A 14,155-nucleotide genomic window follows, 5' to 3' on the forward strand; every position below is an offset into this window, starting at 1 on the left:
ATCGACTACTTCCTCTACATCGACGCGCGACTTCTTCCGCTGCGCTGCGCGTCTAGTGGTAACGATCTATGATCTTCTACTCGCAAGTATCTTGGATATATGCGGTAGCGATGCTAGCGTAGCCTGCCCGTTTCCCTTCACATAAATCAGGAGTAAATGGATAAATAAATAAATCCTACATGATAAATATATATCCCAAAAGGACGTGCATTAAGTATGAATAAATTCATTTGATACCTGATGTCCGAAGTTAAAGTTTTGATTAATTGTTAGTAGTTAACTCCTTGCATTGTTGTGCCAATAATAGTAGTCGGTTCACCCGACCAGCAGGATGCCTATAAAGAGACCTGTAGAAGCTCAAGCACCAATTGACCACGCATTGTGTGAGAGCACACATGAGAGAGCTACGCAGTTAGGAGGTTGCATATGCCCGTATGATTCTTGGATTTATCCATAGCGAACATATATCTTGTTATGTCTAAAGTCTTAGTACTGATGGGTAATTTTGTTCCCTTAACATGCAGAACTTCGAAGTGCCCACCGATCCACTAGATGAAAGTTCACTGTGCAGCATTAGGGAAGAACAAGCCGGCTTCATATTGTCCCAAGTCATCAACAAGAAGGGAGAGTTCCATTATACCAATCCAGCTTCCTTGAACTAAACAATAAGCTAGAGCATTATGTTATGACTTTGTGAACCTATCTATTTCTGTATGAAGTGAATCTATGTGGCACTAAGATGAGTTTGTGACACTTTGTATACTTTATTTCTGTGAATCAATGTGCCATATGTCGAAGCTGTGAATTGTGGAATCAATGAGTAATGTGGAATCAGCTGTACATCTTTATTGTTTAGGCGTCAATATTTTAGTTGTACATATGCAAAAATTGGGACGGGTAAAAGGAAGGACGCGTCACTGTATGTCCAGTGACGGTGACACTAACAACCGTCACCTTTTCCAGTAATTGGTGACGTGCAATACCTACAGCCGTCATCTTTTCTACTCATTGGTGACGCGTGTATTCTACAGCCGTCACCAATGAGAGTCATTAGTGACGCGTATATCTAAACAGCTGTCACCAATGATAGTCATTAGTGACAGATTTTTGCACATCACCGATGTGGTTCACATCAGTGACGAAATTTAGTGACGCGTATTATAGCCATCGCCAATGAGGATTTACAGCCGTCACTAATATGTTTTTCTGACATAGTGGCAAGAAGCGCACTTGCTTTCCTACATACGAACTTTATACTTAGGCATGAAAGTGGGACCATGCACCATAAAATTTTTCCATTGAACACCACACACCGTGGAGGGAGGCTGGAAGGACCCAGCTGGCCGATGGCATTCAACAGCCTCACTCAGCTTCTGCTAGCTTTTTCCATCGCGCGAGTTCCTGACCTCAGCATCATTACTGGCAGCAGCACCACAGACCACTAAATCAGCTATTTACCAGGGTTCCGCACTGCCCCAGCATGAGGTGTCCATGGGAGCTGTACTTCGTGTCATGGTGACTTCATTCTCCGTGGAAATAATGTTCGATGTTGTGCTTAAGACTGATGAAGCTGGGACTGATGTCAAGAGCAGCGCCGACACCAACACTTGCACCAGGTGTTCGATGTAGTGCTTAAGACTGATGAAGCTGCACTTACACATGAGAGGCCTAGTAGGAATAAGAACCTAATGAAAATTATTACTCAATTTGAATAATAACTTTCAAATAGGAACCATGCATCATTAAGAATCTCGGCCACTACCAGGAAAGCTTTATCAAATATTTCGATCCTGGATTTACATGCAGAGCTAAATGGTATCAGATTCAATCAAAGTGATACAAAAATTTCCTTACAGTTATACTTAATTGTTTTTTATAGAAGTTATAATTAATTGTTGGTAGTTGACTCTTTATCCATGATTGTGTTGTACCGAGATGTATACCACCAGGGATGCCTATAAATTGTCATTTCAGTCTTTCAGAATTGTTAGGTTGCATCAAGGCGCAAGCATTGTGTGAGAGAGAACACATGGATGAGGTACTCTGTTAGGATTGAGCGGCATGAGGAATCCGATCCATTCTTCTCTTCTTGGTCTCGTATGATTTCCAGATTCCTGCAGGGTTGTGCAGCTTGCGCGAGGCACACTAGACATGGAAGCTGGAGTCGGAGGTTTAGTGAGGTTGGCTGGGGCGTATGCAGGCCTCACCATGCACGCCATATAATTCTATTGGCGCAAGGTCACAGACACAACATCAATAACTGCCCTAGGATCCCAGCCACAAGGCCACCTGGCCTTTGCTTGCAGTTATGGCCATCCGGATCACATCCTTTAGTCCAAAGACGCGCATGCTGGGATGCACTCCTCAGGTCAGAAGCCACCAATGGGCATGCAGATATATCCATAGCAGAGGCAAAGTTTTGAATTGTCCATTTTTCTTCTTGTTTTTGTTTTTAAAAAGCACTACCGCAGAAAGCCTTCTTACAGACGTGTTTGTTAGCCCTAATTAGAGACCCCGGACTTTTGCGTATGAAAATTTGCGTATGTGATATGAGTATCATTTGCTACCTTTTTTAGTCTCTGCTTCTCAATCTATTTGGCCCTAGATTCCAGTCTTCCAATTCCTCAAATCTTTCTGCAACGCAGAACGGTCGATCAAGATTACTAAGAAATCTTATATTTAAGTGCACACATAAAACAAATGACTAAACTACATTGGATTCCTGCAGATAGTCATAGTCCTTGTATGGTGATTTCAAATATAGAAAATAGGTTACTTTACATGAAAAAAGAAGATAAGCGATTATTTCTCAGAAATAATGGCCACACAGCCATGTATCTTCATGTGAAATGAATAAATGATAATGATCAGATAATGCACTGTTGTTTCTAATCCAACCATAGAAGCACATATGAGACTGAACAAGTTTAGACAGCACCACAGACTCGACAATGTCTCAAGGATCACATATAATTAAGCTGTTAAACTTTTTATTACTAAACTGCACCAACGACAGTGGTGACGCCATAGATCACTTCCATAGTAATAATAGAGAAATGAAGAAACAGCATCGCTGAGGATCATGTACTGTGCTCCCTGATGTCCTAAGTTTGAGAGTAATTTATTCATTGCTAGTATTTGACACTTAATTTGCTTGGTTGTACCGATAGTAATGATGTGCTACACAACCAAGCTTGCTATTAAAATCACTTGTACAAGCTCCTGCGTGCAACAAAGGAAGCCTCACCACCATCCCTGATTCTGCATGGGCTTAAAATGGCCAGCTATAGTGGTGGCAAGGTGCGGCTGCAGTGTTGGACACCACCTCCTGACTCGCCGTGGCAACTGTAAGGTACCTGGTAGGATGAGACAAACCATCTTGCTACAGACACATGCATCTACAAGAAGCAGTTCAAATGAATGATGCTCTACGTTTTCAAATTAGAAACGGTCAGTATTCCAGGTGCCATTGTTGTTGTCCTGCTGAACCAGCATTCTAGTGGACTTGTTCCTTTAGAAAAATGCTGAATGAACATTAAAACATTATCGGGGGTATTTCTTTTATCATATTTAAGGGCTCTGAAGAGCCACATTGCCACGAAACAAAGGGAAGAACAACATATATTCTCTCTGGTTGGTATACAAGATTAGCCACTTGCCAAGGAGTTTATAAACAAAAAATATCGCTAATTCCATCTTCTATACTAAGATATACCATCAGACCTGTAATATGATTCGTGATCTCGCAACGAATTGAGCCTTTAGGTGCCCGTGCTACATAAGCGGGGTCCTCTATTTTTTTTTTGCTGCTCACAGAAGCAGCACTACTAAAAAAACATTTTAAGGGCGAGTAAAAACCTATTTTTAGGAACATGTGCACTACCCACCTCTAATTTTCATAGCTAAAAATAGGATTTGTAGGAACAGGTAACATGCCCGCTGCTACAAATGATTTGTAGGGGTGGATCATGGGCTCACCCACTCCTACAAATCAATTTGTAGCAACGGGTGAGCCCATGACCCGCTCCTACAAATCATTTTCTAGAACATGAAAAAAATTAGAAAACAACTCAAAAACAACAAAACAAAAAAGAAAAAAAATACCCATACTAACCGGCCACCACCACAAGCTCCTCTCCTATCGAGGTACATTTTTTTGATGAAATATATGCACTTGCGTAAACCGGGATTCGAACCGCCTTCCTCAAGTCTCGTGCGTACCTTCCTTACCGCCACACTACACAGTCACTTGTGACTCTATGGGGTATGCTATTCTTTTATATTAATTATGAAATTGATTTGTAGGGGCGGGTGATGCCACCACCCGCCCCTAAAAATATTTTTCTATTTTATCAAAAAAAATATTTAATTGTTTACATATAGCAAAACAAATTAAAAATATATAAAACTTCTACACCATGATTATTGTGAACTATAGAAATATAAAAAATATGCCAACTATATTTCAGTTTATATAAAGGTTAAGATTGTGGAAACTTTAAAGTTTGGCTTCAGTTATATGAGATACTATATAGTTATTGCTATTAGAGAACTTATAATAATTTTGTAGTAGTGCAAACTCCTAGCTAGAGAAACAAAAGCTTATAGAGAAGGTAGCCAAACTTTGCTTTCCTGTGTGCCATTCTCGTCGAGGCATCTTCCAGGCATGCTAAACGCATTGTATTTGTGCACAGCTGAACACGGATTCGTCGAAGTATATGGTCACCACATTGGGCTTCCTGATGCCGCTCAAGCCTGAATGCCTTTACCTGCATTTTCCTGTCGAGCAAGCAAACCTAGCAGAGTAATAACTAGCTACACTATTAGTGCTTTAGCTTGTACAGCAGTAAAGGTCGATTTATAGGCATGCATGGTTGTATAAACCGATTATTATTGGTACTATATATCATGGCAAGTAAAGAGTGAACTACCAGTTACTGCTAACTCAAAACTTATTTATAAGCTCCACATGCTCACAGGAGTCATGTATGCTACTGGGTATCCTTTTGTTAGGCATATATCTACTACTTGAACATTGCTGTGTATTTTGAAATTATGTATGCTGGATACCAATTTGTAACTCCATTTGCTGGTTGATTGCCACGTTGTAGGTTCTGAATGAAATTATTCTATCAGGAAGTTGTGGATATAGTTGTGAGCACAAACCAAAATATTCCAAGGAAAAATTTAAATATTCCAGGAAAGTAAATTGTTCTATAATGAATAAAAAACGTTCCATGAAAAATATTCTAACCAAGAAATAATAATGTTGTATAATGAATGCAAACAGTTCTCAGAACTAGAAAACATTTCCCTGAGAACATTACAAATGTTTCAACTGTTGACCAGTGAGACCGATTCTCACGTGCAAAACCGTTGTTCTCCACGGTGACGGGCCTGGTGTAAAACCGGACATCTCCACGCACCTCTGACCAAAAATGAAAAAAAATATACTGTTCTTCCATGAAATCATACCCTCACAATTAAAATGTGAAAAAGAAAGCAGGCCACTGGTGCTGCTTCCACTCCGCCTCCTCGTGTGCCAGCCAACAAGGACACGACATGTACTCCTTTCGTCCCAACCAAAGAATGCAAGGTGCATACCTAAAATTGCATTCTTTGTCAGGACATAGCAGTAGGTGAGTAGACGACGATCACCTTTCATTCCACTAGCTAGGTCATCTGACACATTGGAAAGCATAGGCCGTGTTCGTTTTCGGCGCAACACTATCTGCACAAGGGGCTGGTGTTGGTCACAAGGCAGGCTTTTCTAAACCCAAAAATGGATAAGGCATAGAGTCCTTGCAAGGACCAGGGCATATATTCCTTTAGCATATTTCAGTTTGCTAGGACAGCATCTAGCTTTAGTTCTTTTGACTAGCATCTTAGCATCTTTTGCTGCAGCAAGCTTTGGCTGGCTGCCTATAAGTATGTATCCCCAGCCCCTTGGGTTGGCATGGCTTTGAGTTTGTGAATATGAGAAAACCAGAAAATTGCCCCAAGTTCATTGTCATCCTCTCAGCTCAATGAGAGTTAGAATTGAGCTTCTAACAGTGGGGACACTTATTTCTACTCTGGCATGCTGACAGCTCCCCTCGCCTCACATGATGCACACCTCCTAGTTTGCGCCGCACCCAAACAAGGCAGCACCCAACACTCCCTGCTTGATTGGCCACTTGGAAGTGATTCTTGGTCAGAACTAAGGCTCAATGATTCACGGATTGAGCAGATTGTGGAGTTCAAAGGTCAGTTCATTGCGCTGGACTATGAGTACAGGCTCCACACTCTATCCTTGGCCCCCCAGCTTGGTCTGCAGGAGATATCAACTGTGTGGTGGGATGACATGGATGCATGCCCGTATCTAAGGCCATGGCTTGTGGTGTGTGGTGACATACTCCTCATTGTTGACCACTACATATCCCTTTTATTTGATGGGGCACCTGTCAACTACGAAGCTTATCGCCTCGACATGTCAACTGTACCTGCAGTTTGGGTGAAGGTAGAGAAGCTGGAGAATTACGTGCTCTTTATTGGAAGCGATGTGAGGAGCCCTGCGTTTTCTTGCATCAGCCCGGGACGATGGGGTAGGAGGAACAACTGCTTGTACTACGCATATTATGATGTACCCTGGATCTTGCATGGGCTTGGTGATGAGGCAGATGCTGTGTGGGATCCAGACAATGACCCTGACATTGAGTTCAAGAGGAACTGGTACACCCAATTGCAGCCCTTTTGGGTGTACCCAAGCATGTTCTACGCTGATGCTGATGGCGAGTGACGGATGCGTCTTCCATCTGCTTGTGCTGAAATCTCGCCTTCATTCTCCATAGAGATTAGTAATCAGAGACTTGCATTAAACTGGGGATATGTAAGCAGACTTTTCAGTTTCGCTGTTTGGTTGTTTTTGTGTCTGCACTTGCACTACTAAATCGTTTGATCTAGTTGTGTAACCGTTGGCTATGTGCTGCAAACCTTGAAAGCCCAGAAGTCTGGAACTAATTACTGTTATTTGAAGAGTAGAAAACGTTTGCAATGCTTCATCTACCCCTGTAAAATGTGGAGATGCAATGTGCTTATATGGAGGCATCTTGCTGTTGCCGATAGCTTTGTTTACTAACTACTATGCTGCGCAATCTGTATGTTTTAAGCAAAAAAGGGAAAAAAAAACCCTCCAAAGTTTTGTGTAGTGGGATATCCAACAGAAGTGTCTTCAGTCACTTGGCAGGCTGACTACAACTGGTCAAGTCGGTCATGTGTCCCATGACAACATATTACCTGATGTCGGACAGGTTACAAGAGTGGGCAATCAACAAAATTGTTGCACTTCAGGGGAAGTTTATCTAGGCCAGATTGATGCTGATGTAAGAGGTAAATGTGTGTGTTGCTTGGCTGGCTGTAGCTCGCAATTCTAAGTTCTAACAGAAGAAATTCTTCTGACTATGACACACATACAAGCTTTTTGCAAAGTCAAAAGCCTCGAGTCAATCTAAATTGAATTAGTATCATGGAATGGACATCGGATTCAGCTACCTGACCAACCATCTTCCCAAAGTTACAATCTTCCACCGGAAACAAATTGACAAAAAACAGAACAAAATCAGGTTGAGTTGTACAAATAAATATACACATCATATAAATGTTGATGCACCAGCAAACCACGTTGAAGTGCTTGTAGTGTCTATTTTCCGGGTCAAACACTGCAAACCAAAGATTACTCAACCACTCACCCCTCTCATTCCCTGAAGCTAGCCAAACCAAAACAAGAGGCAATTAATACAACGTATAAAAGTTTCGTGCACAAGTACAGTATTTCAAACACTAATAACCATTTATAACACCACAACTACAAAGACAACAGCAAGACATGTTATCAATTAACCAAAAACAAAATTCAGGCTTTCTCCTATCTTGATTGACATAATAAGGAACAGTCAATTCTTACATTGCCATGAAGAACAACACAATGGTCTTCTTCAGTTTCGCGACCTTACATTGGTTCTGAATAATTTACTTTAAGAGGCAAGAGAATGTTTAATCCTGAATGCAATAGGCATGCAACAGTCAGGACATCATCATCTGAATTTTAATTTAAATATATTTGAACAATTACATTTATAAGGAATTAAGGTTGTGAAGAGTAATGGATAAACAAATTCAGCGACAAGATAAAGCTGAAACTGTAAGGGCATCAATGTCCTACAAAAAGTACGGTCCAGACATTTTATACTGTTGCGTCCAAAGTTTCAGAATTATTAAGGCAATTACAGAGTCTGTCAACACATCTGAGCATCTGAAATTCTCTCTTGCCGAAGTAACATAGACATTTCCGGATGCCAGAAGCATATAGCAGGCAATCTCCTGGAGCAAAACCAGATCATTTTTTTCAATACTTGGGTATGCCTTCGTCAGATCAGCAACACTGCCAGCAAACAAAATAAAAGAAAATCAACAAAGGAATAGGCATGAATACAATTCAGTATATGCAAAAAATAATTAATAGGATTCATCCTACATATCTTTGTGCATGTGACATTTCTTGCAGGCAAGAAATTTAAAAACTAAGATGCTCATGATATCAGCACTTTACAGAGAAAACATTTTTTTGGCTTACCGTTGTATGCAGATAATTTTTTTTCACAAAAACAACCTAAACAATACAAATCAATGCCTCAACATTGTATCTTAATTTTTCTCCGATCTCACCAGTTCATTCAATTTTACATTCAAAGAAATGTGCACACACTGAGCATTGAGTTATGGAAAAAAAAGTATAGAGACAAAAAGGTACACTCATCATGAATACTTATAAGATCTGTAGCATTCCCTGTGCAGGCCAGTTTTCAAACTTCTGGCCACAGAAAATGCAAAATACTAATCACTGTTGAAATTCAGTTGGAAGGTTAAGAAAGAACGCAAGTGCAGGCGGCCACTTGAATTCCAGTGTTCCACTTTAATGAAGGAATACTAACAATCTGTCACACCCTGAAATTTTTGAATTTCAGGATGTGATTAAAATTAAAATTAAAACAACAATTTTCTCACAATTCTAAAATTTTCTCAACATTTATTTTTCTTCACAGAGAATTTAGTGTAAAAGAAAATAAATATTGGTTGTTTTTCAAATTAAATGAAGTTGTTCTTCGGGTGATGCATTCATGTCACATGCAAAGTGTTGTTGAGTGTGAAAACTTTTCAAAACGTGTTCTATCATCAAAAGTTCTTCTTGGGAATTTTCCAGATTTTTTTGGATTCTTTTCCTATTTTTCCCTAGAGCAAACTATAATTTTTAGAGGCTCTTCCAAATCTACTCATGAGCTCCAAATATTTTATTTGAGTTCGTTAGGTCCCAATATATTTCTAGGATTTTTCCTAGAATTTTTGGGCCATTTGGAATATTTTTCGGACTTTAAATATGAATTCTAGATTTTTCTAGAATTATTTTAATTTCGAAAATAATTAATTCCGAATTTTAAATGGGCTAAGTCTATCAAAAGTACATAAATCTCTAATGGACCTCAAGGGCCCATTCATGTGTTCCCTAATGGGCTAAATGCACGTAAAGCCCATTAGCATGGGAGGGAGGTTTAGTACCACATTGCTAGTTGATGTGGGATAATGAGACTTTTCTCCCTATATATTAAACCAACCTCTCATGGCAACTCCACACAAAAATATAGACTACCCATAGGGAGGCTCCTTGTTTGGGAATCCCTAAAATAATCTTTTTCCCAGAATCCCACCATCCTTCGCATCCGTGTATCTCCGGTGAAATCCGACACCACCCTAGTGCTCAGCTCGTCGTCCTCTTTGTCGTGGTGTCTTCCTTCTCGCGAGTCGTCGCCATTTCGCCGTCGACCCCGTGCCTTCTCCTCGACAAGTTCACCGCCCCAAAGTTTCGCAAGGTAGCAAGGGAGCTCTCCGACCCCTTTTTCCCCTCCCCTTCTCACTCCTGCGCGCGCGCCCGCGCCCGCCGGCTCTGCTCCACCGCCGCTCTCCACAGAGCCACCTCAACGCCGCCGATCCGCCATGTAGAGGCCGCAATCGCGTTCCTGGCGTCGTGCGCTACCTCCCCGAGCAAAACCCGCATTGAACCGAGCCGGAATCGCGTTATCGCGAAACGCCGGCGAGCCCCCGCCGCGGTCTGCTCGCCGCCGGCGCCCACGCTGTCGCTCCGTGCGCCGCTACGAGCTCCGCTCCGCCCGCTCTAGCTCTGCGCCACCGCCCTAGATGAGTTGCTCGTGCCGCGCGCTTGCCCTTAGTGCAAACCGCGCTCGAATCGAGCACCGGACGGCCATTTCGGCCAAGTCCGGCGATGCGCCGCCGCCCCTAGCTCGCCGCAGGTCGCTTGTGCCGCCGCCAGCCGCCCAAACCTGTCCTGACCGTTAGATCGCGATCGGACGGCCACAATTAGGTCCAATCCAAGTCAACTAAACCTATACCGGTCAACCAGGGTGCGTTTTGCAAAAGAGCCCCTCCATTTTGTTTAAATAAACCTGCGGTCCTCCTGAGTTTAAAAATATTTCTATTTTAATGCAAAACTTTTTAGAAAACCCCTCGAACTTTTCTAATATAGAACCCACCGTCCTTAGCCTGTAGTTTTTCAAGTTAGCCCCCTGAAGTTTAGGTTTAATTATGTTTAGACCTCTAGTTTCTTCAGATCTAGCCCATGGAAGCTCTGTTTCTTCACAAATAAGCCACTAGAACCTTGTTTTGGCTATAACTTCTTCGTTTTAACTCCGTTTTCATCGATTCTTGCGCTCACGTGATCCTTGTGACATGTGCAATAGTTTTATCACCTTGTTATCCTCCGTGAGCACATTTTGTTGTGTCTTACAAATCTTTTCTGTTAGTCCTTAACCCTTTTGTTAATCGCGACTAGATCCCTGAAGCACCGTTTAGTCTATAGAATCACCGTTTTAGTTCCGTTTTTCGCGTTTCTTGCGCTCTCATAACTATAGCAACAAGCCCTATCTTTTAGTGCGATCTTTTAAAGCTTTTCTTTTGTTTGGTGTATTGTTCTTAGATGTATCTTATTGTTTGCTTTGTATGTTTGCCCGATAATTGTTCTGAGTAGAAGGATCATTGTTCGAAGATTGAAGAATCAAGATTTCCAAGTGAGCCAGAGCCGAAGAGCAGTAAGAGTAGCTTTTCGTTGGAGAAAGGCAAGTGACCCTAACCATACTTCGATCTATGCTTATTTATGAGAATACTTGATTTAATTGGAACATGGAGAACCACCCAAGAAAACAGTGCAACCACAATACTATATGGCTCTGGTCTTGGCTAAGTAACTAGATGATCTATATGTCGTGCCTGGGGAGTTGGATTGGTGGATTTTTGGGTTATTGAGCTTTGAGGAGCGGGTGAAGGAAGCTTCGTCTTCTGAGGTACCGCGGAAAAAGGGACCAGTGCGTACATATAATGATTTTTTTGGAAAAGTCTCGTAGTGAATCCCTAGCCACTCACCAAAGGAAGTGTTTAAGGGCTTTGCAAACCCGGACGACATGGGAAACACGAATTGTGGGTAAAGTGTGCAACCTCTGCAGAGTGTAAAACTGATATATCAGTCGTGCTCACGGTCAAGAGCGGCTTGGACCCTCACATGATTAATAAACTTAAAGATGGATATAAATTACATTCTGGTTATTTCTGGTGGCCTTGCTGAGTACCAACCATAAGTGTACTCACCCTTGCTTACTGCTGCTCAGAAGGAGAAGGTGTATAAAGATTTCTGAAGATGTTGCTGAGTTCTAGGCGTACGCAACCCCCAGTCGTTTGCCTGTGAAGTTGGAAGCCTTCGTTTCCAGGATAAGTTGTATAACTCTAATAGTCTTTTAATTATTTTATTTTCTCTTTTTCATGATACTGTTACTGATTATTCACTTATAATGTCTCTATATGTATGAAACTTGATTCTGGCATACATATAGTTATGCATTCGGTATTATTCTTAAAACCGGATGTGACACAATCTCGATCAAGCCGAAGAAGGGCAACCAAAACTCAATTCTTAAGTTCTTAACATTTCACATTACTACAGGAATATTGATGGCACCGTGCATGGTACAAACAATATAAATAAAATATGTCCCTACACTTTTTTCAAGCAATTATCACACTTACTGTTACTGGTATCAATTTGCAATAGCAGCAGCATCAGAGTCCGAGACAGAGCTATGCATGGGAGTCCAGCCAGAACCACTGAACAACTCAAATCGGTACTGGACAATCCATTTCCAATTTAATTTTCAGCCAGCAGAGAGCATGTCCGGATCTACCGTATCAATCCATTTTTCAACTCAATTTATTCCGTTTTCCAGGAAACGAATGAGAGGGATCGGGCCGCTCATACATTTGTTTCCTGATCCCTCTCATTTCTGTCGACTCAAAAGCCAGGAGAGTCGGTCTAACGGGGCGCACACCCAGAAAAAGTCTTGCTACCCCCCAAAAGCTAACTCAAGAGGTGAGTGACTCCCACAACTTTTAAGTTGGTTCAACTCTCCCCCCACAACCAATGTGGGACTAATCCGAACAATCTCCCCCGTCACACATTGTTGCCCCCTCAGCATTGACCGGGGTCCCACACCCACACAGTCCACCAGTGACCAGCCCGACACACGGGCCACACACTCACAGGTCCACCACTGACCGGCTCGACACACGAGCACACACAGGTCTCACACCCATGAGTCCACTGGGCTTCGGGCCTGCATCACCCGAGTGTGCACGGGCACAGGAGATTGCAGACCCAGCTCTAATACCAATTGTCGGCCCAAAAACCAGGAGAGTCGGCCCAACGGAGCGCACACCCGGAGAAAGTCTTGCTACACCCCAAAAGCTAGCTCAAGAGGTGAGTGACTCCCTCCACTTTTAAGTTGGTTCAATTTTTCCCCCATAATTAATGTGTTACTAATCCCAATAATTTCTGCCTGTCGGCTGATCCGATCCATGCATTCTTCTATTTCACATAAACCTGAACGAACCTTCCTGGACGATAGATGTTGTTAGCAATATGCAGCAACGTTCAGCACAGAGGAGCCCAAGTTATTTGTGAGTGATGATGATGACGACATGACGATGCGGTGTTCAATTGTCACTTACTCCTATTTGGCTATAGGCTGGTGACACAAATTAAACTGGGAGTGAGCTGGTTGATTATATTTCACTACCCGTTGTCTAGTCCGGTGTGTGTGTGGGCGCGCGCGCGCGCCCGCCCGCCCGCCCAGGTAAGGCCGTGCTACCGGTTGACCAACTGATAGTACACTTTATAAAGAGCCGGCGCTAATGGCCCCTTCCCGGCCCGTAGTCTTCTGTTTATTTCAGCAAATGGACGTGCTGTTGAGGCTAGTGTAGTATTATATCATTACATCTATGCCAAGCTCCTTTCAATTATTAGTAGTTGACTCTTTATTATTTATTTGCAAGAAGATACTAATTGTAATGATGCATACGAGCAGGCATGCCTAGCTATAAAATGACCTGTGCACGGCACATGATCTGTGAGATGGAGCACATGAGATCTTGTCCTCTCGGAGGATGCATGCAAGCTAAGAAATGATCGAGCAAAAGTTGCAGCAATAAAAAACTTCTCTAGAGATATTCAGTAATGAGCAGTATCAGGAAACCACAATCTGTAAATACCAAGGTTTTAGTTCCTCCATAGTACTGTTCAGCCTGCGCGAGGCACATTAGCTCCTGTATGTACCAGCCCATCACACATGCATGACTTTGAGATGCATGGTGGGGGGTAATGTTCGGTCCATGATTAGCATGTAGAGGTTGGTAATGCTCAGGTGGACAATGCCAGGTTGGAGGTTCAGAGACGCCGCCCCGGTCTGCAGATCGGCCAAGCTTGGGCATTACACTTGATGGCAAGACGTGGGGTGTCATATATATATATATATATATATATATATATATATATATATATATATATATATATATATATATATATATATATATATATATATATATATATATGTGTGTGTGTGTGTATATATATATGGTATTTGCTTTCTTATTTTTTTTCAATCTAATAATGAAATCACTCAATTTAACTTCAAAAATGGAACCATTAGTCAGAAACTCAGAATTTACACTAGGAAAGTAGCATCAAATATTTAATTCCCGTGTTGCAGAGCAAATTCAGATCGGT

General features: G+C 41.9%; 1 protein-coding gene across 1 annotated transcript; it reads left to right on the forward strand.

Moving 5' to 3' along the window:
* The first annotated feature begins 1,491 nt into the window (after positions 1-1,491).
* Positions 1,492-7,040, forward strand: LOC120695061. Its single transcript, XM_039978381.1, has 2 exons — positions 1,492-1,616; positions 6,055-7,040. Exons 1-2 carry the CDS (start codon positions 1,492-1,494, stop codon positions 6,776-6,778), a joined length of 849 nt encoding a protein of 282 aa, XP_039834315.1. The 3' UTR covers positions 6,779-7,040.
* The last annotated feature ends 7,115 nt before the right edge of the window (positions 7,041-14,155 follow it).

This window comes from Panicum virgatum, chromosome 2K (genome assembly GCF_016808335.1).
Source record: "Panicum virgatum strain AP13 chromosome 2K, P.virgatum_v5, whole genome shotgun sequence".
Lineage (NCBI taxonomy): Eukaryota > Viridiplantae > Streptophyta > Magnoliopsida > Poales > Poaceae > Panicum > Panicum virgatum.